At 36.3% G+C, this 27718-nt stretch overlaps 1 protein-coding gene across 4 annotated transcripts in view; it reads left to right on the forward strand.

Annotated features, from left to right (window-relative positions):
* The first annotated feature begins 234 nt into the window (after positions 1-234).
* The window catches only part of TUSC3 (tumor suppressor candidate 3), a 124138-nt gene continuing 96654 nt past the window's right edge, over positions 235-27718 (forward strand). For all 4 annotated transcript variants that reach the window (XM_080588926.1, XM_080588928.1, XM_080588927.1 and 1 more), the window contains exon 1: positions 235-471. In XM_080588926.1, the coding sequence (XP_080445052.1) occupies positions 334-471 (138 nt within the window). In that variant the 5' untranslated portion in view covers positions 235-333. The remainder of the gene's footprint in view (positions 472-27718) is intronic.

A 27718-nucleotide genomic window follows, 5' to 3' on the forward strand; every position in this document is an offset into this window, starting at 1 on the left:
AGTGCTGCATGGGGTTATTGTGGCCAAAGTGCAGAACCTTGTTGAATGTCATCCCATTCGCCTCAGCCCAGCCAGGGAACATGAAACCCCCACCACACACCCGCACGTAGGGCGCACCGCCCAACACCAATGCCCACCACCTCCGCCAAAATGGCGCCGGTGAGCTCCCTCCAACACGCGGCGCTGCGAGCGGGACTAGAACTACATCTCCCAGGAGCCGCCGCGCCCCGAGGGCGATGCGATTGGCCGGGGCCGGAGCCCAATCAGCGGCGGGGAGGTGGGCAGCGGTGCCGCAGGTGCTCTGCCCGACGGAGGCCAGCGGCCGGCGGGAAGATGGCGCCGGGCGCCCGGCCGTGGCGGCGGCTATCGGTGCTGGTGCCGCACCCGCCGGCCGGGAGCCGCCTCCTCTTGCTGCTGCTCTTCCTCCTCCTCCTCTGCGGCCAGCTCGGGGGAGGACAGAAAAAGAAGGAGGTAGAAACGTTCGCTTCTTTCGCCCTCCCCCTGCGTCCTCCTCCTTGCCCCGACGGCTCCGCTCCTTCCCCGGCCCCGAGGGGAGGGTGCCTGCGGGGTGGGGGGCGCCGGGCAGCCCCGGGCCGTGCCCCGGCGGAGCGGCTGCTGCGGCCCCTGCCCGGCCCTGTGGCCTCCCACCTGTGGGCCGGGCCCCGTGGGGCCCCCACCCGCAGCGTGGCGGGGGGAGCTGAGCCCTGGCGAGCGAGCAGCAGGAGGGAATTAAGGAAAAATTAAAGAGAAGTTATAGAGAAATTAAAGGTGCCGGCTCGGACGCAGAGGGTCCTGGCGGGTGTGTCCGTGTGCTGCTGCAGGTGCTCAGCCTGCTCGGGGCATCCTGGGGGTGAGGGGAGCAGGAGGAAGGGGCAGCTCGCATTCGGTTTCAGAAGGAGTCCTTCAGCAGTAGGGAAACGTGCAAAAAGTGGATTTTAACACATAGTGTTTATGTGTGCCTTATTCAGGTTTTGATGCTAGTGCAGGTTACTACACTTCATCCTGTCTTGCACTCAGTTTCAGGCCAGGTTTTTGCGTACCTATCACTAGGCCAGCCAGCAGAATCTCCTTACACTTTCTCTGTAACTTAAGGGTGAAAATAACCTTTCACTGACCAATGAATAACCACAGACTGCTACTGATTGCTACAAAACTGAGCTTTATAGTTTAATTAATTTATTTGCATCCCTTCTTTTCTGTTAGTGTTACCAGACTTGTACTTGGTGGTGGAAAAGGAGAGGGAAAGTTTTGCTAACAAATCATCTCCTTCAACTATATAATCCAGCAGAGAGAATGGTCAAAAATGTTGGTTTTGATGTTCTTTAACTATGTAGGTTATTAAGGTTTATTGGTCAAGGAAGTAAAAGCCCTAATGTAGTCTGTAAAATCCTGATTTAAGTTTCAAAGTAGTGATCTGACTTTGTGGACTTACCAAGTTAAATAACAATCTCGGAAGTCGAGATAAATCATTTGGGTGTCAAGGTAGAAAATTAACACCTGAACTCTACATGTTCCCTTTTTTTTTGCTTGCTTTTTTTGTTTGTTTTGTTTTGGACAATTTTCTGCAACTGGAAAGAGTAGGCAGTCTTCTGCTATAATTAACTTATTTTTTCAAATTTTTTTTTTCTTTTTAATAAAATGTGTTTGGTGTTTATCACTATTGATTCTCCCATGCTGTGATGTACTGGCTTTGCAACTTTTGTTGACACTTTCCCGTGGAGTGGCAGCTGTGCTACGAAGATAGCTGAAATAATTTTTATTTCTTTGTAAATGGAATCCTTTCCTGGCAATAAATAATGGCAAATTAAAATGGCCATCTACAAATGCTTTCTATAAAGTTTACCAGTTTTACTGAAGAGACAGTAGATAACAGGATTGTAACAGATACATTTTGCCTAGCTGTTTGGTGATGCTGTTCAAGGTGGTGTTTCTCATCTGAAAAGCTTCTTGCTTGATTTCTTTCTTTAACCTATTTAATTGATGAACTAATGCTTAGCCTTCTGCATAGTTTTACCTCCTCTTTTTAGTCCTGTTTGATACTTCTGCTGGTATAGACAGAACACTTATTGGTGTTACGTAAACATACTGTATCTACAGCTACATCTTTAGAGAAACTACTGCAACATTGTAAGCACTTTCCTCACCCTAAATGCAAACTTAAAGCATAACACAGTGATTTTCAGGGTTTAATTAATTGCATAAATATTATGATTGTCTCTTTGTATGTTTCTGTATAGTATGTATATATGTTTCTGGCCAGCTAAAGCCAGGCTTCTTTTCTTGCCTTGTTACCTACATGTAGAAAACTGCCCAATATGTGGGGGAAAGGAGGAGGTATATCTGTATGAGAAATACAAAACTTGAACTTTCTCACAGTAAGCCGTTTGGAAATAATATGTACAAAATATTGTCAGGATAATCGTGTAAATCGGAAGAGCACAGAAACTTGTGGTATGGGAGGTTGGGGTTCCTGGTTTGCAACACTGTCTGGAAGCGTAGTTGCAAAAGGCAAAGGTGATGGAGGTTAAGTGAGTAAAATGAGCCTGTTTTTTCCACACAAAGACTGACAAGATTGCTGTAGCTTTTGTAGAAGTTGGAAAAATAGTTGAACGTACAGTGAATTCTTGTGAAGTGAACCTTCAAGAGGGAAGTTAATGTAGTAGGGTTAAAATGCCTATCTTGGGAGATAAAAGAATGTCACATCTCAGATTCGTTTTTCTTCTTTGCTTTGTGTGTGCATTTCTTGGGGGTGATTGTATGGAAGGAGAGGTTAAGGACTAGAGAAAAGAAATGTCTTTCCCAATCAACTTTTTTGAAAACCTTGAGTGCTTGAAAAAGTACTTCAAAATGAAATACTTGAGAAGAACTCGAGGTGTTGATATTGGATCATAAGCAAAGAAAGGAACCTTGGTGAAGGCAATGATTTTTATTATTATTATTATTTTTTCTTTTAAAGTGTCAGCTATGTAGAAAATTATGTATAAATCGTTGTCTGGATTGATTGTTTGAGCGTGTAAGATGGAAATAATGACTACAGAAAAAAAGAGGACTGAGTTAAGCTATTTAATATGTTTGAAGAAATTACTGCTAGCAAGGAAAGACAAATAGAGGAAACTAGAGAAAACTGGCATAACTTTGTGTCGCAGATTCATTGTATTGATTGGTAAATACTATGTTATATCTGTGTTTAGAGTGGAAAATACAAGGTCTTAAACTGCTGAAATACATTGTCCTGTGCAGCAAAATTCTGAACGATAATTACAGAAAGCTGCTGAGTTTCATCTTCAAAAAAAAAAAAAAGAATGGTTTTGAATTAGTTCAGAATTAGTTCTGTGGTGTCATGGAAGTCGTAAAATAGCAGCATGAATCCATAAACCTATGAACAGTCTTTTTGCTTCTCTTCAATCCTGCTATTCGCTCTTCTGTATTGTGGACACCCAAGACAGCTTTTGCCACTGAAGAAATATGTAGAAACCATTTGACTCTTTTAACATGCCCAGAGATAAAATATTTTAACTTGGAACTTAGATGAAGAACAACATTGTATCTTTCTCACCAGTCTCACACCTAAAAGCAGTCTTTATAAATTTAACTAGCTCTACAATTTTAATTCTGGTGCTGAGCAGTACCTTTAAGTAAAGCGAAGCAAAAAAAAAAAAATATGTTTCTGATTGTGGAAATAGCAGCAAGTGACTGAAGAAGTGATTTTTCTTTTGGCAACTGTATTTGTAACTTGAGAAAATAACTGTTTTCACAGTATCTGAAGTAATATAATTGTATTTTAATATAAGCATTTATCACTAAGGCATATTCTTTCCAATCCTTTTATTTTCTTTATGTGTCTTTTACCTACTTAAAATTTGTGTAACTATTAAAAACCAAAAGAAATCAGAAAATCAGAACGAGACTATTACAACTTGAAATATACCACTTGGCTTTTTATTATAAATTTGCGCGGGTAATTTACATTTCATGTTGCTTTAATATTCATTGTTTTATGTCTAAATGGATACGTTCTTTTTGGACTGAAGCACATAAAAGTAAGATATTGGGTTTGCAATATTACAAACTTTACTCTATACAAAATGCTTATTTTTGAGCTTTCAGATGGATAATTCAGAAGCTTAATTAAACCACTGATATGCAATTGGAGTAGTTGTTTTTCTGTAGGTAAGTTTGTCGTTACTGCTAATTCAGACACGGGGAAGCTGTCTTTTTATAGTATATCAGCTTTATTTGGGTTAAGTATTTTGTTAAGCTAAAGTCTACTGAAAAAGATGCTGTTGAGGTGTAATGATGTTATAATCACTCTTCCGTACTGTAAGCTTTTGTAATGGTTTCCTTTGCCTGAGTATTTTTGAAGTGTTTAAAGACAGGTATACTTATCATTATTCCCTACTTTTTCCTTCTTACTGCCCTCACCCCTTCCCCAAGTGTATATACAAATTATGACAGTTGTGACAAATTGTAGAAAATACTTTGGAAGGACAGACTGCCTCATCCTTTATTCCAAAACTCAGCTACACTTACATTGTTTCTAACAAACATCTTACCTTATGTGCCCTCAGAAGTCTTCAGTTGTGATTCTAGAACTTAGGTAGCCTATTACAGCATCTTACTGTTATAAAGATCCATTTTTTTGTGAAGTTCTAATCAAAACTTCTGCGTGTATTGTCCCTGTTTTTCAGTCGGTTATTTCTTGTCCTCATGATGACCATAAAGAACAGATAATTCTTTGATAGTCTTCTCCATTTAGACAGGAACTAAAGGTAGCATTTGACAGTTCTTTTGGGATTATTATGTTTTTTTTATAAACAGAAGCAACAGTGTCTTTTCTTTAAGGCTATAAGTTCTAAATGTGATCATTTTCCTGAGTCAGTCTTCAGTCCTGAGCATACTTTGTTCTGTGTGAAATTAACTGGGATAGATTGGCAGGATCCTCTTGCTGCTTTGCTGTGTGTTCTTATTTTCCTTTGGATTTGCGTAGTGAGCCCATCTCGGTTATTCCGGGTTCGTGATGATTATTAGTGCGTTCCTTCCACTGCAGCCAGGATATTACATCTGTTTGAAAATTCCTTTCTTAGTCTAATTTATTGTGATTGTCTTTTGTTGTAAAAGTAGTGAAAGTCACCCTTGCAGGGCCTGCCCAACATGCAGCAAAACCTGCTGCCTTTGGTTGCCATTGCTCCAACGTGGAAAGGCAATACTTAATTACTTCCTCTGTCTTCTAATGCTGTTCACAGCGTAGCGTTAATTTCTTCTGATCGGCATTCTGCTTGCCTGTTTAATTTAAAGAAAGAAATGATGAGAAACATGTAGTAGAGCCAGTGGAGAAAGCAAACATTAGAAGAATAGTTTTCTTCTGAAGTAATAGTGATGCTGCCTTGGACACTCTGTTACTTCAACACTGAACAGTCGGTGTTGGATGAAAACAGAAAAAAGATGTACGAAGAATTAGAAGTATTTAGCATGTTCAATAGCATGTGTGGTATAAAGGATGGATTCTTGACCTCTGATACTTTTATTTTTTAAAAAAACAAAATAGTAATAATTAAAACTCATGTTTCATCTCTCTCTCTTGAAATTTTATTTAACATTAAACTTGAATATAAAAGACTTCTTGGTATTCTAATCATTAAAATGTTACGTTTGGTCTCCAGACTGTGGAATGCTGCATGTTTTTGCTTTTGAAACAGCATGCAGGAAAATGTTTGGCATTTATACCAAGTCACAGGCTCCTCTTTAAAAACTTTATTAAAAATTAAGATCTGGCAAAGGTTGAATCTTTGAAGGGAAATGCAGTCCGGGTTATAGATTGAGCTTCAAGTAATCTTAAAGCTGTATTTAAAGTGGAAGGTCTCTATATTAATTTGGTATTTTATCTTTTTTTGCAGTAGGGAGAGAAGCTTTTACAATTAATGCTTAAAACATTAAAGTAACTGTCCTGGTTTTGAAGTGAAATAAAAGCAATAAGTACTACCTGAAACTGTAAAATTCTTTGAATACAATTCTAAATGTTATTTCTTGAATCTGTCCTAAAAGGAAAAGGAGGGGGGTGGGAGTGTTTGCAAGAATTCTTTGTTTTCCGCTGATTTTTTTTCAAGCTACAAAAACCTCTGCATCCCTTCAATTTCTGTTCCTAATTAACTGAGGTTTTGGAGAAAATGGACAAAATTAACTAGCAGTTCTAATCTTAACAAATGTGCATAGAGAAACTTAATGTCTTCTGTGATTGCATACAAGAAGTGAAATAAGGGATGCTTACAACAGCCTGATCGTGTTTTTGTGATTGGATTACTGAAACTTTTTTCTGCCCAGTTGTTTCCATTTGGCATCCTTGCTGTCATAAGACAGATCAGTGGCTTAATTGATCTTTTTCCCTGTTTTGTTCTATAACCGTTTATACAGCACATCCTGTGCGGCCACATGGAAAATACAGTTAGCACTTAGAAATCAAGCAGATACTTGGGATAAATCAGTCAGTATAATTAGAGGGGGGAAGCATGGTGTTGTTTTTTTTTTTTGTGCATTATTATTTTGGATCTTCAGATTTACTTTCATTTCTGAAAGTGTATTGAAGGTCACATTTTATTGGCTAAGTTAGTGATCAGAACTAAAAAACAACAACTTTATCTGGTATGATTTAGGCCTCTTCCTCTTGATTTAATAAATCTGAAAGTGAGCAGATATAAAAATAAATACATTTTTACAATGTAAATAAAATATATATATTATAATTATATTTTAATTATAATAATTATAATTTATATTATAAATATATATTTATATAACTATAAATATATAAATAAATATATAAAGATATAAATATAAAATACATTTTTACAATGTAAAAATTTTTACAAATAAAAAGTATTGTCTTTTCATATAATGCTGTTAGATATAATATACATAGGCATTATAGTGCCTTCTTTAATATTTGATAGATATATAGAATTTAATAACTATTTTTCTTCAAAAATTTATATAATGAATGATTGCCATGAAATAAATTGAAAGATATTCCTATAGTGATCGTACATGCTGTATTTCAGGTAGACTTATATTTTCTATGCTATTATTACAATGTAGAAAGTTCTTTGCATTCAGAGAAAGATAAGCAAACTTATACTTTCATTGAGTGGATTGCTTGTTTTACAAAAGAATTTTAAAATAATTTGCAACATTTTGGTTTGAGATGAAAAAGATCTGTACCCGTGGCAGTGCAGGCTTCTTCATGGCGATGCTCTTTGTGATTGCTGAAGTGGCAGGACTTCTGTCGTTTCTAGGGGGTGGCTGTTTTACCATCTAATAGGATTTACTAGTAAGATTTTATTTTAATCTGATAATTCACTATAGAATATCCTCAATTCTCCATATTCTGCTTAAGCAGTTGCAGTTCTTATACTAATTATGCAATTCCATTATTTTTTCTTGCTCTTTTCTGTGGAATCCAAAGCAATTTGTTTCTGAATTTAATAAAAATTGGACATTAAGCTTAGCAAAGTTTGGCTGTATTACATAAAACATTCATATATTAAGTTCATAACACAAGTGGTAACTACAGTTGTGCAGTGCCTTTGTGCAGTGACATCTTGAGTTTGTAGAGTGCTTCAAGGATATAGCCTGTAACATCCACTGCTTTAAGTCTAAAAGCTATTTTCTACTTTGGTTTTAGGTTTAGATTTTTGTTTTGGTAATTTCCTATCACCATCACTATCTGTTGTACTATTACAAAATTAGAACCTTCAGTTACTTTCCTCATCCAGTTGCCATACAGAGGCCAGCTAAGACAGGTTCTAGTCCTTAATCTAGAGTATTTCCATTTCTGTTTAACTTTTCTAGATCTTGGTATGCATGTCTTCATTCCTGAGTTATTGTAAATGTCTCTTCAAAGATTTTTGAGATACTGTAACAGAAGTATAAATAATATGGTGAAAGTCCCTCAAGCATAAGGTTAATTTTTGTGAACTTGATGGTTTTATGAAGTCTTTTGATACTTAGCCTGTTTTCATGACTTATGAAATAATTGACAGTTCAGCTAATTAACTAGCTAATTCCCTTAATACTGCATATTATCAGGTTCTACACATTTAGGTTTTCAACACATTTTCTCTCTTAGAGCTTGTTAGTGGCAGAGGTACATTCATAAAGTTGAGACTTTAATTCAGAACTGCACTGTCCTCTAAGTGCCTGTTCATTTATAAGTGTAAAAGTGAAAGTATAAAAGTATTATTACTTTTATATGACTGTGTTTTTCTTCGCTATGCTGAAAAATATGATTATTTTAACAGTACGAGAAGTATTTTTTTGGTCACTGCTACTTAAACTTGTCTTGATAATTGTAGATTCTTTGTCTTTATTGTTGACTCCAGTGGTGCAAATTACTACTTAAAACATTTTTGTTCTTTTTCCTTCTCGCAGCACCAACTCTGTATTACCTTCCTCTATCTTTAGTAGTAAACTAGAATGAAATCTAAGTTAAGTTGAACCCGTGACTAGTAAATCCACTGAGGTACTGATATTACTAAAAACATGAATTCATTTTTACTTTTAAACCTGTTTACAATATCTTAGGTGAGTCTTTATCTTTCTGTAATAGACATAACTGAAGACTCAGATTCTGCAAGGGAGATTAATGTGCTTTTAAGTACGGTGCCTTTCTATGCTCTGCTTTATCAAGGTTATCTAGTAGTATAAAGAAGGTATTTGAATACATCTAGAAATCTATTTTAACTGAAGGTGGCATATACTTTTCTAGGTACCCTGGAAGATGTTGGGCTAGATAAAGCGAAGAAATAAGTTAACTGTACTGGCATGTGTTTAGGTGGCTCTCTAAAGAGAGAAATTCAAACTACAATTAAGTGAGGCAATTGTAGAGAAGCTTAGTAAAAGAAGGAGTAGGACACATCAGTGTGTAGTACCTGCACACTGTATAATCATTGATCTTGAACTAGGGAATAAGAAATGCTAAGCAGGAAGGTGTTTCTGAAATCTTGGCCTTCTCTGGAGTTTGGATATTGAACTCAGAACTGTAAGGCTGTGTTGTCCTGAATTTGGTATCGTTAGCACTGGTTATGTCCTGGTGAAGTGTTGCAAAGTCTTCAGCTACAGGAGGAGGTGATAGTAGCAATGACTGTACACTAATTATTCAGTGAAGACTATGTACATAGTCCTTAAAAATAATATCAATAAAGAAGTAACGTGAATGTAATCATTACGTTAGAGTACTGTGATTTTTTTTCTCCATGCAGCGACATAATTATGGTTAAGGTTGTATCTACCTTGGTTTCTGTTCAGGTTGTATGAAGTGGTGAAAGTACATATATTGATTGTGATTTGTAAGATATTTCAGGGATTTCTTCTGAGATGTGAGACTTGAATGCTTTCAGGTTAATGAAGATCAGGCTGAATCTTTATCTCCTCACTTGGCCAAACACTCTTGAATTTAGGAAGGTATACAAATGCACACAGCAATAAATGTGTTTTGCTTTCAAGCATCTCTTTAAATCTTTGACTCCTTTTAGTGAGATGGTTCTGGGTATCGATTAGATTTTTTTCTGAGTATGCCTGAGATTAGGTGCTTAGAAAAGGTAACGCTCATGCTACCTGCTTTATCCATCTTCATAATGGGGCCATAGAGTTGAGTTCAGTGCAACATCTGGAATAGTGTAGGAGATGTTCAGAGGTCCAGAGAGCACTGAAAATTCTTCCTTTAATATAAAAACATGAAGAGCTAAAAATTTTTCTCTTATGTTTGTACTTTTCTGACCTATTTTTTTTTTTTTAAAAAAAAGCTTTAGATTTCCTTCAAGCTGTAATGTTGCTGTAACACTGAAAGGAGGTTTTCAGGTTATGTATGAATCTAGCTGTAGCGTAGTGCAAAAATCACTTGAAGGTGGATCAGTCTTCGTGGTGATGGATGGCTGAAGTTGATAAGATTTCTTCTTATCAGCTGCCAGCCATATGTCTTACATGGAGTTGCTGTTAATGGCATGTAAAATGTCATTAAGAGACAGATTCCTCCTTCAAGTTCTCTTAACAAGTCCTAGATTCTTCTAACTTATCTTATGCTGCAATGTGACCTGCTTAACAGGTGGCCTGATCAGGTTGGAGTGTTGGATCAGATCAGCTTTTTTATGGGTAGCTGATCTGATTTTGAGGCAAAATGCCTGTGAAATATGACAAGCCAAAAATTGCATGTAAATATATTAAGAAGCCCACAGTAAGATGTATGCAATTCCAAAGAGACAAGTTTTGATCATCCAATCAAAGACTGTTTTGACTAAGCACAAACATCTTGGTCATGCTGCTTAGATCTGTCCTTTTATTACAGTTTAGAAGCAAATGTTCTCACCAAATCCAGATGACAGCGTTTGGTAATTTGCCTTAGCAAATGGTAAATAATGTTTAGCAGGTTTAAATACTGAGATTTACGAGAAGCCGGATACAGTGATCAAACATATTCAGAAGTGAGAGTTCTTAAAACATATTGAAATACTGAAATCTGCTAGAGGATAGAGGAGGGTACTGCTAAATTGTTTGAACTACGTTATTTTTGCATCACACTTTAGTCACGGTTTGTACTCTTGGTAACCACGCGATGGTTCAGCTTTAATGCATTTCACTGGAAGTTTTTTAATCTTTTAGTTCCATGCCTGATTTCTTGAAATCTTCCGGCCTAGTGGAAAGTGAGTGGCAGGAATTGCATTGGAATTTCAAGGACGATGGCAGTCCTAGAAAACCTAATCCAAGATGAAAATGTGAGACTATTATGCCTCTCTGCTGTCCACAGCAGATGGGTTCACTTACTGAGAATGTGACAGTGATTTAAATGGAAGCACTAACTTCTTTAGTGGCAATTTGTTTAGAAACTAAGATAAAACATTATTAATATCCGCTGGAGAGGCTCCAGATACTATCATTGCTTTTCATTTCCTTTATGCTTCTTTGGTTTTGGCTATAGCTGATCATTTGCCCAGGTCCTATACATGATCAAAGTACTTAAACCAAACTTCATGGAGAATCCATGGAGAAACCAAAACTTTCATCTACAATGTTCTTGTGTAACTGCATATTTGTCCTGCAGGTTGCTAGCATAACTAAATTAGTTCAAGGGTAATAGGCACGTGCAGTTCTGCTTTTGCGCGTGTGGAGGACAATCCTTGTCTGATTTGGTAGCGTGTATTTCAGCCCATTCTTTGCACAGAAACTTGGCATTCTTAAACTTGTCATTGTTTGCTGTGAACTTGTGTAACATTCACCGATAGGATTTGATTTGTCAGCGGAATGTGACATCTTGTCCCTTTATATAGTAGCCTTATGGTTAGAGCACTTCTGGGAAATTGAAATAGTGAGAGCAGTTGATACCATTTCCCAGAAATCAAACGATTATCCTGGTTCACATAAAGTGCCCTAAATGCTTTGCTGTCTGCTGTTCTGGGCGCCTGGATCCTCTTTAAGGTGGTCTGTGTTATTAATTTTATGAGCAGGCTCTGAAGTGAACCAGCTGTCTTATACCTGCAATGCATTGTTTGCATTTTGGAATGGGCTCTGAGTGTGCAAACTGGATTCTGTTACTGAAATGAAATCGAAGTGCAGGTAATGCACTCCAGGTGCTAATTGGTATTCCGTCCTTGGAACTGGTTGAGAATTATTTTGAAGTAAAATTCTCAAAATGTGCAGGGTGTGGCTATTAGGATTGCAACACCAGCTGTTTTGTTCTGCAAATCCGTTCTTCAGCATTGCACTACTTGCTAATACAGATCTAGTCCAGCTGTCCTCTTGCGCAGGCACAGAGCTTCAGAAAAGGTTGAAGCATTCACTGGGTTGGAAAGGAACAACAAGAGGGAAGGTAATTTTGTAGCTGAATGATGATCATTCAGAAGAGGGATGTCCCGAGTTCCCAGAACTATTTATACATTTAATCCAATAACTGTTTAATGTAAAATATTGCAATACAATCTGTTCAAGTAGGTTTACTTGTCCACCATCTGGAGATGAGTGCTGCCTGCCAAACTTCTTAGTTGGGGAACACACAGAGGGCAGTGGAAGAAATCAAGGTTACTTTTGAGTAGTGAGAGTTCTTCAGTATAACCCCTACACACTGACTTTCTCCATCGAAGCTGCTGTCACATTTTCAGTTTTAACTTCCTTGATCAGTGGAGGTGGCTGAAGGAAGGAAGTTTAGAGGGCACTGTGCCCAAAGTGTCAGCCCCCAAACATCTAGATGTAATGGGGGTCTTGCAGGTAACACAAAGGTGCTCTAATCAGCACTTTTTTTTAAAAACTGTTCTAGGTTTGTTTGTATATTACAGGTTTGTGGAGGAGAAGGAGAATACACAACATTTGCACTGTAAGTACCCAAGAGAACCAGGAGAAGCTTCTTCAGACCTCGAATTGCTAGCTTTGTTCTCACCGCGTGGTTGCTGTAGGTCACAGTCCTCTAGTTAACAGCTTCTGTGTGGCTTAAACTAAGTACTATATACCAGGTGAGGTAAAGTATAGCATGAAGTTGCAGTGGTGTTTGACTGAGTTTATAGGTAGTCAAATATGGTGATATTTGACTCTGTTTTTAATTGAATACAATATGGGGTGAGGGGAGATAAAAGCTGATAAGTTTCTTTTAGTGCCGGATGTTGTATAAAACATTAGCAATTGGGCTACACTGAAAAACAATGAGACCTGAATTCATCACAACTGAAGTTTTTAGTTTAGATATTTTTACTGGAGATTTAGCAACCTTTATTGTCATCCGTGGTAGAGGAGAGTATGGTTCCACCCACATAAGATTTTGATATTTCGGACCTCAGCATCTTCATTTAAAAAAAAAAAAAAAACATGCTGGTATCTTAGTGTTCATTTTACAAGATTTTTCAAGTGAGGCGAATTGGAGAGATTGGAAGTACCAAGTATATGTTGCATACTCTGATGAAATACAGTTTCGTGCTTGTACAACTTTTATCTTTAATTGCATTTTTCTTGTCCCATCATGTTCAAGTAATATAATTACAATTGTATTAATACACTAGTTTACTGGCATGTATCTTAAGTGGCTCAAAAATCTAGCTGAAGTTGTTCGGTTATAGCATTATTTTTTTTGAGCAGCGAATGCATTGTGCTCTGATGCAGAACTTGTGCTCACTTGGCTGAGAGAGGAAATTACCAGTTCATTAGCTGATACAGCAGCTTTGTTTTCCAAAGTAATTTGAAGTCTGCACTTCTCCCAGGAAGTCAAAATAGAACTTTTCCTAAATTTAATGAACTGTTTGATAGTAAAAAAGTTCTTTAGGAAACGCATTTTTACTGAAGTCCATACAGTAAATCCTGAGCCTACAATGAGTTACTACAATTTGTTTTTAAAATGAGCTTATAAACAGAGACACTTTCAACTGGTTAGATCTATACTCGCTTTTTATAAGAATAACATAAATAGGCCTTTAAAAATTTGATTTCAGTTAAATTTTAGAAATTCTTTGCAGGAGGTAAAAATTTAGACTTCATATGTTCATGCTGCTTTTTCCTAACATATTTAAAGTGTAAGGTTTTCTGTTAAAGCATCATGACCACTTTGTACAGTCTTGATTTGACATTCCTCAACAAACTTCTGCTTTAATCTTATCAATGGCACTTTTTTTTTTAACTTCTAAATTATGTGATGATATCTATGCATAGTCTTTCCTTAAACTGCTCAGAAATAGCTTTGGAACTACTAAGTAATTATTTTATGTTGAAAGGACTAGGGGCTTTATCTGTCACAGGTGATTGTCTACCTCCTGTTGAACCTCAGAGGCCATTCGTTAGTATTAACACCATGCGATGTTTGATGTTCTTTGTCTTGTAATGAATGACTTACCAGCGAAGGTGGCATTCGAATGAGAAGAACTCCTGCTCCAGGAATGCTTCGTACTGATCTCTGTTAGTGCATGGGTAATTGCAGGTAAGCAAGAACTTCATCCAGATGGCTGACAGAATAGAAAGTTTAGTATAAGCTTTTGTTGTTAGAAAATGTGGAAGTAATAGTCACAGAGAAGAAGAATGCTAAATCCAGTGGCTCTGTTGTATTTTTATTGTTTTCCTCATGAGAGATGGAAGTTGCTAAGAGGCTCTGACAATAAAGTGACCAATAAAAGGATGACACAATAGAATAAAACTACGGAGAATAAATGTCAGAGGTAGTGAAGAATGTATGAGTATTAGTAATAAAATGACACTGAAATAATGTAAGTGAGGATAGATGATTTTTCTCACAATGAGAACATTAGTCATGATCAAAAGTAGTTTGAAAAAAGGTATTAGGAGGCATACTACTCTGAAATATGTATTAACACAGAGATAATGGATACAATATACAAATTGCCCATTTTTTTTTAAAGTGGAGATTACACTTTATTAATTCTGATGCTTTCAAAACTTTCTTTACTGCCTACTATTTCTAACTTTGTCTTAATTGCTTGTGGGATTTTTTTATGGAAAGGTTTTACCAAAAGAAAAAAAAGAGGGTTGTCTTCTGTATGATGGAAGAAGGGAAAGAAAAATCAGTCTGAACATGAATCCAAACTTTTGAGGAAATTTTTATGAAGTCTTAGTCTGCATGTTATAATTTCCCCTGCTTGCATGAAATTTCATATATTTGGACTTGTACATTCAGGGGAACATGTGGTCAAATAAATACAACTTCCCCTTCTGTCCTGGAGAGATCTGTGATTTCTACAACAGTAGCAGATTGGAAAGCCTGAAGATTTTTTCCCCATATAATACCGTTCATTGTCTTTGACTCTTTTATCAGAGAACTTTTCTGTTGTGCCATTTTAATAAGTATCTTCCAAGTGTAAGGAACAAGAATACATCCAGATTGTTGGCTGCTCTATTAGTGAATGTGCAATACTATGTACATGCTGTAATAGCAGTTGCTTTGAACTGCTTAAAACAGCAGTCTAAAGAATAAGTGATTTTTGGCATTGCTTCTGTATAGCGCTTGATTATGAAGAAATGTGTATGTGAAGTGATAAATAGAGGGAAATTTTGAACTTCTCTATAACAGGTTTGCAGGATGCCGAGGACCTGCTGGTAGATCGTTAGTTATATTCTGGAATTCTTTTAATAGAGGAAGATTTATGACAGTGTTCTGTCCTCTATCCTTACATCTCTCTGAAGATTATAGGCTTTCCATTAATGCCACAAGGACCTGGGTTAAATTAATGTAGATTACATGTATGAAAAAGAGAGAAAATAAGAGTTCTGAGCTTTTTTTCTTCATGCCACTTAAAACTCTTCTCTGTGTATATTCAGCAAGCCAAACAGATGTTATAGTTACACACTTTTCCCCACCTGCCTTCTGAGGTAAGCTTTTGTACGGTTAAGTTTAATGCATTTAAAACTGAAATCACAGGATGATTAAATAAAATTTTTGAGACATCTTGCTTACATATCAGCTATAGCTTTGTACAGTTTTAACATGTTTGTTTTTCTTGCTCATCTGTTTGAAGTGGAAAAAAATAATGTGCAGAATGTAAACTTTGACAATATCAGAATCTTTCATACTTTCTTGAAAATGTATTGATGCAAAAACGTTTGTGGATCTTTTTTATTCCTACCCAACTCTAGCCATAGTGCTTACTATGTTTTATAGCATTATTTGCATATGGTCTAAGCTCCTTAATGGAATCTCTTTGGGCTACATAGAATTATAGTATATAATCTCTTCGTTAACCAAAGTGACTTATATGGAGTCAATTATATGAAGTAGATTACAGCTTTTTTTTCACCATAATGGAGAATTCATGTGCAAAGGATAAACTCATTGAATTTTGATTACATATCTGCCATAGGTCAAATACTGATATCTTCCTGATAAGCATGTGGAGGAAAGAGGAGGGAAATGCTGTGTTGTTTTTTTTTTTTTTTTCCCACCAGCTATCTGTCTTGTCTAGAGGACTGCTGCCAGAGTTGTAAACAAGAAAATTAAAACTATGCTTGGGAAAGTAGGAAGCTGTATATTTTCCAAATTAAAAAAAAAATTTAAAATGCTGATGTAGGACTGAAGACTGATTGTCTGTGCAAATCTTACCACTATTTCATACTGCCTTTCAAAGTGACCAAACTGATTTGCCTTTCTGCCCACTGTTATTTCTCAGAGCTAGGAATAGCATCCAGGCTTCATGACTATAAATATTCTGCTGTCATAGCAGAGAAGAAAGAAAAAAGTAACTTAAAAGAAGTATTTCATTTCCTACAGGAGTTAGACTATACAGAAGCATCTAGTTGCAACTTATGTTGTTCCATAGCATCTAAGATGTTAGGTCTTTTTTAATGATCAGGGCATTCATACTGAGGTCAAGACCTTCAAGTTGTCTCAGTAACAGAGTTACAATTGTGATTTGGTCATGTGGAATTCACTCAGTGCAAAATAAAAGAATATGTTTTTTTCATCACATGATTTTTGGAACAGTTCCTTAGTTGATGCTCTTAATACATCGTAATGTTATAGAGTATACAACACATTTCAAGATTAGAACTGTTGTATTAGCGTGAAGCTGTAAGATGAGAGCTTTTAGTTGTGGTTATTATTTTAAAATTAGTGATGGACAACTGTAACGTATGCATAAATGTCAACATAGAATGCTTTTCCCCTTCTTTACATACACTAATATCAGTGGAAAGCATACCACACTTGTTCTAGGCTAAGGCAGACCTTTGTTGTTGCAGTTGCTGCAGTGTTTACCTGATTTCCAGATATTTGTGAGCAGAATTTTGGAAAGTGAAGGTATAATAATACTCAAACTCATCTCCAGTTGACGAGTGCCATCATGTTTTCTAATTATGAGAGTTTAATTTTTCTGTAAATAATTTTGCACACTTAGATTAATAGTGGTGTTACTATGTATCATATTTAGAATGCAAACATAATAATAGCATGTCTCAGTGTTCTTCAAAAGGTTGATGTAATTCAAAACCAGGAATAATTTGTTTCTTTAATTCCCCAGCAGGTGTAGATTTTTAGAGACATCTTCTGCAGGTAGAAATGTTGCTACACTCCAGTATTATATTTAAATGAATAACAGTAGTTTTTGTTTATTTATATTCACAAGAGGATGTTATGTTTACCCAGGCTCTTATGAGAATAGAAATAAGATGAGCAGAAAGGTTTGTGTGCTTTCTTCCAATTTCGTATTACCTGTATTTATCCTTGTTTCCATTATTTTCAACTTGGGGATAGATCTCATGTCTTGTGTCAGTACAGATAACTGCTGTGTATGCTGTGCCTCCAGAAGTCAAAAGGCAGGCACGTGAGCACTTGTAAGCAACAGCAAAAGTCCTTCTGACCTGTAAGCTGTGTTATAAACAGCTTAGAAAAGATTGCTGCACTTTGCATATTTTTGGGAATTAATCTACTGCAGTGATGGCCCAAAAACTATGGTTGGAGGGTGGATAGCCATGAGTTAGTATTATACAAAAATTCTCAGGCAGATGCTCAGTGCACCCCCTCTTAAACAAAAGAAAAAGCTCAGAAGTTACGTTGTTAGAAGGTACGTGCTAGACTGTTTAAAATTTCAAATATGTTTTGAGTTTTCTGAGAATTTCTGCAAACTGATTCTGAAGTGATTAGATGAAAAAAATCTTCAAAAGTCACAATGTTCAGTTAATGCTATGATCTGTTTTACAGTTGTCTCAAGTCTTGGGCTGTTGATTTATTTTCATTTGCATTTCCAATATCTTTCTAATTAGATTTTTTGATACTTTCCAAATGCTTTTTTTAAAGTTACTTCTGTGCATTTCCTTCCTGTACTGCTGTGCATACATGCTGAGCAGCTATCTGTGTGTGTGTCTTGCAGCTGCCCTTGCTAAGAGACAGGCAACCAGCTTGTGCACCACTGTAGTGGAAATAATTCCTCCCCTAAATTTTTTGTTGATTAGAATGGTGAGCAAACTCTAAATATTTTTAAAGACCCTTCATATAACACACGCACGAAGATTGGAGGATTATTTATTTCAGGTTCAGCTGTTTGAGCTGATAAGGATATTGGACTATGGATATTCAAACCTGAAAAATCCTGAGCTCGTAGGATGATTTGGTTGGGAGCAACCTTAAAGCCCATCCAGTTCCAACCCCCCTGCCATAAGCAGGGACACCTCCCATTAGACCAGGTAGCCCAAAGCCCCATGCAGCCTGTTCTTGAATGCTGCCAGGGATGGGGCATCCAGAACTTCTCTGGGCAAAAAAAAAAAAAATGGATTAAAATCTTCAATTTTACTTACAAACTGATGGAAAGGTGTGCAAATTATTGTTGCAGCAGTATGAGGACTATAAACAGTTTTTATCCTTAAAACTTTTATGCATTGTATTTTAAAACATAACGAACATACTCTATAAATGCTATACAGGGAAATTGTTTTGTTTTTGTTTTTTAATTTCAGTCTAATCAGCATATTAATTTCAATTTCTTGTATAAAAGAACGTTTAAATATATTTTTCACTTAAACATGCTATAAGTAGACAAAAGTTCAATGACTGTAATCCATCCTTGATTTTGCAAACCAATAGTTAAGATTCCAACAATGTCTTAATATTAACTATTGTAACTATTGTATTAATTGTAAATTAATTGTCTTGTGTATGATGATAGTACCTATTGTGTATAGGTGCAGTAGATAAATACTCACCTCAATGTTTCCTTAATAGTGAATGACAAAACTAGTGTGCAAAATGTTTAAATGTAAAGGTTTAGGCTTTAAAAAAAAATCCGCTTAAAGGAAATTAAACTTGTGATTCAGTTTTGGGCTTCTGATAACTACTGTGTAAATTAAAGGAAATATTCTTTATGGTCTTCCCAGCTTGATATCTCCCAGAATGTCCACTGTCATAGGTGTTGTCAGCTAGATTATACCTAGTATTTTTCACAAAGACCTTTTCCAGAGTGGATCCAAAATGGAAATGAACAATTTACAATCTCTTCCTTACCTTTCAGCTTAGCTTCTTTCATGCTTGGTGTATCCCTGTCCTTTCCTTGACTTAGTCTGTTTAGTCACCTTTTTCTCCTGTTAAAGCTGTTGCATAAATGTTTTAATTTCTTAAGCATCTTGTCTTAAAAAAAAAAAAAAAAAATAGTTCACTTAGAGTTTCAGAGTTTCTCCTGTTTGTATGGTTTTTGTTTTGTTTTGTTTTTGAATTTTATGGGAATGGGGAAATTTAGACCACTAAGAGTATTGCTCAGTAGTAACATGTCTGTCCCTCTTCCAGAGAGGGATGGCTTAACAGTGACCTACATAATGCTACGTGTTTGACAGGACTAGAATATCTGCCTTATTTTTAATAGCACCGTACAAAACAGAGAGCAAAGAACAACATTTTTGTAGTGAAGAATCCCAAGGAAGTCAGAATAAAATGTATATACTTTCTTTTTTATCTGAGTTATCTTTTACTTGCTGTGCACTCTTGCCTGGCCTCAGTTCTTTAATGCTTAATTTTAACAAGCAAATTAAGGAGTAGTCATATCAGTAGATTATTCCTGTGGTAACTAAATTATCTTGATTTAATTGGGACAGGAAGTATGTAGGGTGCCTGAATTAAATATGTTTCTGTGATGCAAAATGGCATTTCAAAGTTCAGGTTACTTTGTTCTCTGGATACTATTTAGATCTTTTAACAAATTTGCTGTCTTGGCCTGTAGTCTTCTTTGTGTTCTGTTAGTCATCCTGACCTATCATTTCTCCTTGAAATTTCTTTATATATATGAAATAAATTATTTCCCATGTGTGGTAGGGAATGCAGTTATCCTGTAATATCTGTTGCTTCTAGCATTAGCTTTATATGGCTTTAGATCAGAAAAGTATTTATTTTTTCATTATTCAGATTGTTTTCATTGGCTATCTTTCTTTGTTCTTGTTATCCATTTCTATGTAATTCTCTCAGTGGAGCAGTTTGGTATTGATGTTATTTTTGGATATTTGTCTATAAAACCTGTAAATAAAGAAATGGCATAATAGTAGGTCAGTTTCTTAAAACCTCTCTGATAGAGATTTTTCAGTTTTTTTAACATTTATAGGAATAACCCTTAATTTTCCTGTTAGTCGCTTGTTATATTTTTCCTGCCTTTTTTTTTTTTAAGATAGAATTCTGCTTGTCTGTCGGAGTCTCTGAGCTTTTATGAAACAGAGTCACCCGCTACAGTTGCAAGTCATCACACATGGAGTTATGTTTTTTGCTGCCTGTGACTGCATTCTTATTCTGCTTAACCAAAATGTCTACTTATTTCCTTTCTGTGTTCTAATTTTTCTTCCGTCTGTCTAGATCACTTCCTTGATTCTTCTTAATTCTTATTTTCTTAGCTTTTTTGCTTTCTTAGAAATTAAATATTCATGTATGTGATGGACATCTGATGCCTGCTCAGTATTGAGAGCAAACTCCGTCTTGGAATGTTTGTTGCTGCCTTGGGGAAAGCTACTGATGTATTTTCTGCCAAAAAATTTTTCTCTAGGTCTGTTCAAAGTCAGATTTCAAACTGTCACCATTCACTTCCTGCATTATATTACATTTCCCTTCCCTTTAATGTTAGAATGTAGTATTTTTCTTCCATTCTGTTTCTTCATGTTGTATCTCCAATTGCGTCTACATTTTTCTTCTTATGTTTTTCCTTTGTACGTTTTTATTTATCATACCTATTGCTTAGTGTCATACACTTTTGTGATTATCTAGGTATTTTTCCTTGTAGCCATTGGTTCCATCATTTGTGTGTTTTTCAACATTTTTCCCAAGGATTTTGATCCTCCTTCTTGTCAATGTACTGCTTAGTACATACAGATAAATTTAAAAAGATGACTCCATGATCTATGTGTTATATCTCTTGTTCTTAGATAATAGTTATGTTCAGCTCTACTTTAAGAACTAATGAAAATAACAAAGTAGGATAAGTTAGATTTTTATGTACTTGTATTGGAAGAAATTTCTTGTTTGGACTTCCTTTTTTTTTTTTTTTCCTTCCTCGAAAATCTGAGTGTCATGCCTCTAGATTTGTTTGGGGTAGGGAAGAGAGGCATGTCTGTAATCATGTGTCCTGGTCTTGGCTAGGATAGAGTTAATTTTCCTCCTAGTAGCTGGTATGGTGCTGTGTTTGGGATTTAGGATGAAAATAATGTTGATAACACACTGAGGTTTTAATTGTTGCAGAGCAGTGTTTACACCAGGCCAAGGACTTTTCAGCTTCTCGCTCTGTCCTGCAAGCGGGCAGGCTGGGGGTGCAGCAAGAGCTGGGAGGGGACAGACCCAGGACAGCTGACCGCAACTGGCTATAGGAGTATTCCATACCATCTGACGTCATGATGAACAAATAATATGGGGGGGCTGGCCAAGGTGGGGGGGCCGGCTGCTCGGGGATAGGCTGGGCATCGGTCAGCGGGTGGTAATTGCACTGTGCATCACTTGTTTGTACACATTATTATTAGTAATACTATTAGTTGTACTGTTATTATTTTCCTTTCTTTCCTGTCCTAATAAACTGTCTTTATCTCAACCCACAGGTTTTCATTTCTTTTTAATTCTCTCCCCCTGTCCCAGAGAGGGAGGGGGGAGGATAAGTGAATGGCTGTGTGGTGCTTAGCTGCCGGCCGGGTTAAACCATAAGACCGTGGTAACTCTGGACAAGTGTACAAAGCTAACAAGGGCTTCTTTTAATTATTTATGAATGAAATTATCTCTATCTCAACTCTGTTTGTATGATCTATCGTAAAATCAAAGACTATCTGCACATTAATGTTGAGGTGCATGCAAATATTCCTCCTGTCTGTCAGGACCAGAATAGGTCCAGTTTACAGCAGTCAAGAAAGAGCATCTCACGTTGTCATTCTTCCTACTGGTTTCCGTCAGCAGATGTCTCTCACTATTTTGAATTCCTCCTCATTGCTGAGTTGACTGTTCGATGTTGCATTGCTTATTATTTTGATTATTTGTTTCTGCCTCACATCACTTTTCCTTCAAAGTCCATATCCCTTGTAAGTGAAGACAGAAATTGAAGGATTATTTATTTATGGGCTCTTAAGGAGTCAACTTTCCCTAAAACCGTAACATCTGTTTACTTCTAAGTTGATCAAATCATCTGGAAAACTATCCTGTGGCTTCCACTCCTGAAAGAAATACTCAGAATTTGCTTTCCAGGTGCTGTCTGGTTTGATCCAGGTTTTCTCTGAGAGAATTCATACCAATGCTGATTTGATTGTTTTCATATACTTAAGTGTCTTGTGCTCAACTAACACTGCAAAATAAGAGCAAGGATAAATCCTTGAAGTAACAATTATTACCATTTCTAACTGTAAGATTACTAAAGGACTTTTAGCTTTAGAACTAAAATACTTGACATATTGTTAATCTGAAAGGTAAAAGGCTTTGTTAGCTCTGCTGGAGCTGTCTTTTCTAATTATGACACAAAGTTCTTGGATTCAGCATGATTCTGTTTCTCTGTGACCAATATCCATTTGTCTTAAGAGATTTATTACATTCCTCGTTTTTGATTCAAGGGGTCTTTGTTGTAACTCATAGGTATTGAGTTTATATTTCTTCTCTGAAAATTCAAAACAGGCAGTGTGAATTAACTCAAGAAACTCTCCTCCTTTGCTTTACTTGGAGAAGAAGAATAACTGGGATGATATGGTGTGAAATGCTATCAAAACAAACGTGATCTCTGTTGGATACCTTTCTTTTTCCCTCTCCGCTTGTTGCAGTTCCCTGACATGTTCGAGGCTGGTAATGGATTCTGTCCTTGTCATGATCACTCTCTGCACTAATCTATAAAAGGGATGATTCTCACTCATTAAACTCTAATCGTTGCCTCTCATGTTATCCATCTATTGACAGAAGATCTCACAGAAAGATTTTTGTTCTGTTGCCATGTTGTATTGAGTGAAAATGGTTCTGGTATCTCTTTCCAGAGCAGCTAACTGCATGCCATATTGTGGTAATCAGAAGAAATCTTTTTATCTCCCCTGAAAAACTACTTTGTGCATTCATTATTTTATAACCTGAGATCATTTAGGATCTCCATATGAGGTGGGTAAGAATGACTTAACTCATTCAGGTGGAGTTCACCTAGTCCCAATATTCTTTCTCAAACATCTGCAAATGCATGCATAGGGAGGAGTAGTAACAGGAAAAGTATTACTGCATCACTAACCTGTAATCTCCCACCCTTCCACTGTTTTCAGCTCAGATTTTCTTGAGTCTGATGTTTTCCACTAGTGGAGCTTTCTGCGGAATGAACTGTCATGATTAATTCAACAGTCCTAGATCTTGTACCTTTCTTTCTATGCTTTACTTGATATATAGCTCATACAGAATCTAGGTATGTGGTTACACGTATTATGTGGAGAGGATTGCAAATTAAGAGTATTTAATCAGATGTAAATTCTGCTGTTGTGTTTCTTTTGTTGCAGGAATGTTGCACTAAGAATGTACCAAAATATTGTCCTCTCTATTCAGGAGAGCTCATTTCACTGCTGAAGGGAGTATTTCTTTAAGGATAATCGGGCTGATATCTGGACCTTTTATAGATAAAGTTCTTCTACTGTCTTCTACAGAAAGTCTTCCAGCTTTCTGTGACTGAGATGGCCAAAAAGATATGAACAGTGCATTGGATCTGTCTATGCTCGCTCAGTATATATACCTGATATTCCTGGTTGTATATAGTAGTTCTGAAAAGTCTAGAAATGTAAACGTGGAAATTCTTGGCTCTACTTGGACATTTCCAGGAAAAAAAAAATAGGAAAATTGTGACTGGTCTGGATTTTTTGTCTAGAAGCTAAGTGCTCAGCTGTGTACTTTACAGTTTGTACACGGTTGTCTATTAAACAGGAAGTGTCTGATAGAAATGATTTAACTATATAGAAAAAAATAAAGCTTAATATGTTCAGTTGCTAAAGAGATTACAGTTGTCTCATGTCGTAACCACTAGCTATCAGTTCTGAAGCTTTATACAAGAAGAAAAACACACCTTCTTGAACAAGCAGCAAGATGCTCTTTGTTTTGCTTGCATTTATGACATACCAAAGCATATGGGTTTTGGAGACAACTTGTTTTCTGGTGATGAGGATGGCTGGTGTGAGGGCATGAGATTGTACTTTTAGTGGCAGTCCCTTGAATTTGGAATGAATTTGTGATGGAGATCACCCCGGTAAAAAATGTGACTGCTTTCGAAATACATAAGCAATCAGTCTTTCTTGACAAATTGAACTATGATTGTATAACCAGTAATTTATACTAACAATGACACAAAATAAGTTTTTATGTTTTGAATAGAAGAACCTTGTCTTAGCTCTTAAATCACAATTTAATTCTGAGCCTGCCATTTTACCTGAAATGAACTTTCATTATTTTGAAGAAGTAGCACTCTCAATTGCATTTTTATTAAAGACAACAGTTTAGAATAAAGAGAAAGGAAGGAATAGGTCTTACGCCTCCAGAGGAAAGATGCTGTTTGAAGCAATGAATGTGCAACATTATTCCCTATGTAAAACATCATGACAACAGACTGAATGAAACAAAGAATAGTACAAAGGTCCACCTTAGTTTGTGGCATTTCTTAGCTAAAATTGTGAAGCTGTCAAGAACTTAAACATACAGAGATGACAGGTGAGGAGGTGTTCTCGCTGTGAAACACTAAGCATGACTAGATTTTCAGTCAGAGGATACTGATTTTAAGACTCTTGTATTGTCTTGTTACCATATACTGTAGAATTGTACTCCAGAATTGGTGTTTCTTTGAGGAATTGTTTTTGAATACCTAATGAATAGAGAAGCATAAAATACATAAGATTTCTGAAAAGCATTTTAATTGAATCTGCATTGAATCTTGCCAAAAGAGATAGTGCTGTGTTCAGTGATAGGCTCCCCAACAGTTAGGCACTAGATGTTCAAGGAGCTAAAAGTAAGAAATGTTAATTTCAAGTGACAGGGGAAAAAAGAAAGGTTTCTTGAATTATCTCATTCAAAACAGTCCAATATATAGGCCATCTTCCATCAGTCATTTGGAGAGAGAAGCATAGGTTTATGCATGATATAGGTTACTTCCAGTGGTTAAAAACTAAGGGGGGCAGTAGTTCTGTATGTTGAACTCACCCACTTGATAGGTGCATAGTACTAGGAATGAAGTCTGGAGTCACTTCTACAAGGTGGTCATAGAATGCTGTGGTGACAGGGAGGAAAATAATGGCAACCATTTACAAGTGGATACCAATTCTAAGCTGTTGTGAAGAGAATGTGGGGTCTCTGAATAAACAATTGAGGAAGTATTTATCTGATCAAATTATTTCATATGCACATTGTATTGGCATGGACAAAGCAATTGGTAGGGTATTACAGCCAGTTCTGATATCCATGCTGAAGAAAATGTTTGACAAATATTGAAGTATTTAGGAAAGAATTGCAACAAATATTTGTTGATCTGCCTGGAAGGTAGAAGCTTGAATTCAATCCTTGAATAAAGTTAAGCATTAAGGATGACCTTGACCACAATCTAACCCCTACCTGTATAAAAATATACATCTGTTAAGTAAGGTCTGTCTCATCTATCAAAAATTGTTTGGTTTGACAGTTGAAAGCTGAAGCTTAGGCAAAGTGAGAGATCAGGTGCAAATTTTGTAATGTGAGATTTAATTTTAGTTTAATTTACCTGAGGATTTAATTTATTTTGTCTTTTTGTTGGTTAGATTAAATGATTTGTAATGCTGCTTCTTGTCTTAAGATATGAAAATTACCCATCACCAGCACAATTTCCCTGATTTTTGTTTTGCGGTTCATTTTGTATGCTGTGTATTCTTTCCATACGCCACATATTAGTATCAACAAAGCATAACTGCATTGCAGAGTGACAAACTAGATATACTGCTCTCTTGTTAATCATTGGCTTTCTGGTATTTGAGAGTCAGTTGGATAGTTTGTTAGAATGTTAGCTGAATGTTTCTATCAGAGTATTCAGCACTGAAATTAACAGTGCTGACATTCTAAATGCCATTTGTAGATCTCAGTCAGAGCAGATGAATAACTGAAGTCATGCTTTCATAGCTGTTTTCTACAACTCGAGGAAATCAACAGTGCACTGATGTCCAATCAATTCATTTATATGTTTTTCATCACAAACGTCACCTGGAATCAAGGTGTGTTTTTTTTAAGTTAATATAATTTCTCCCCCCCCCAAAAGTGTAGCTGTCCACTTTTCTTTTTTAAACATGTAAAAATTGTCTTCTCGGCTCCTCCTTCCTCCTTTGTCTCCTGGACAACTTGAATATGCTAGTATTGTGTGATAGTAGCATTTGCTGTTTGGGACAAGATTGCTTGCATATATGCAACCATCAGTATTCAGTTCATTGATATGTGATATCTGTCTTACCATCTTTGTTTGCCAAAAGAGGTCTAACAAATTATCTGAAGTAAATGTACTGGATTAAGTACTTTTAGAAATTGCAATTATACTATCACAAGTTTGAACATGAGATCTTATATCTTGAGTGGTGGTAACACCACTTGAATGTCATTGCTAACTTCCTTGATGATCTTACAGATCTTACAGACTACTTTGTACGCTAGCACCTGAGCAAGAAGATGAAAACAAAACCATCCGCTTGGTGAGGATGGGTAGATTTCACACTTAATTTCACACAATGATTAGAACAACATTATTTTAATCAATTACCTGAGGAAATGATCAGCTGTGGTTTAGGCTGATATTAAGCTTTGGGGATGATACCAAGTCCTGGAGACTACATCCAGACAGTATTTAGTAGTAAGGTCCCTGTCATGACAGCTAACAGATGGAATTATTAAAAGAAAATAATTTGGCAGGTAAACTGAAATCAATTTTTTCCATACCATTAATTTGGGGAGAAATGCTTTAGGGTTTGCAGAAATTTAATAAATATGCATAAGGTGATATTTTGTGTTCCACATCCTTTACATTTATACTGGCTTATTAAAGATTTAATTAAGTTTTCTAAAAAGGGAGAGGATGCAGTCTTGCAAAAAATGTAGATGACAGTGTGGGTTCACAATAATTAGGGCTTCAGGGATAAAATAAAGGGTCTCTACAGTTAATGAATATTAAAGCAATGCCTGCTCTGAAAACTTACAAAAATTACAGCATTTTACTTACCCCATCTGCCTTCTGTTTGTATTCCAGCCCTGGTCCTTCAATATTTGTGACAAATGACATGCCATTTACTTCTGCAACTATTGGTAGTAAACAAACGCTTCAGAACATATTTCATTTAACTGTTCTGTGCACAAGCAGATTTTTTTTGCTAACTTCCTAGTCTTCATTATCCTGCAGTGTCTTTGTTGTCCATCTGTTTAACTTAATCAAAAAAATCCAAAACTTTATTAATATCTTCCTATTGAAGCAGCATCTCAGAAAGCAATTTAAAGACTCCTATTCTTTAAAACATTGTAAAAACTCATGTTCTTTCCATCCTAAAGATGCTTCTGCTTTCTCTGTCATATTTCCAAAACCTTAACAGTGATTAGACAATAGATATGGTGAAACAGTAGATCACATTCACCTCTATTTTCACTGATCTCCTGTACCTTGTGCACAGACACATGTAAACAAGCAAAGGAGATCTGTTACATCTTCCTTCCTTCATGGCGTCTACATTGTTAGGACTAAAGCTCTTTTTGTTCTGTGCTTGTCTACCTTCTGCAATTGTTTTCTGCTCCTTGACTAAGTTTTTATAGAACTCTCAA

The sequence above is a fragment of the Anser brachyrhynchus genome (genome assembly GCF_964034855.1).
Source record: "Anser brachyrhynchus genome assembly, chromosome: 4".
Classification (NCBI taxonomy): domain Eukaryota; kingdom Metazoa; phylum Chordata; class Aves; order Anseriformes; family Anatidae; genus Anser; species Anser brachyrhynchus.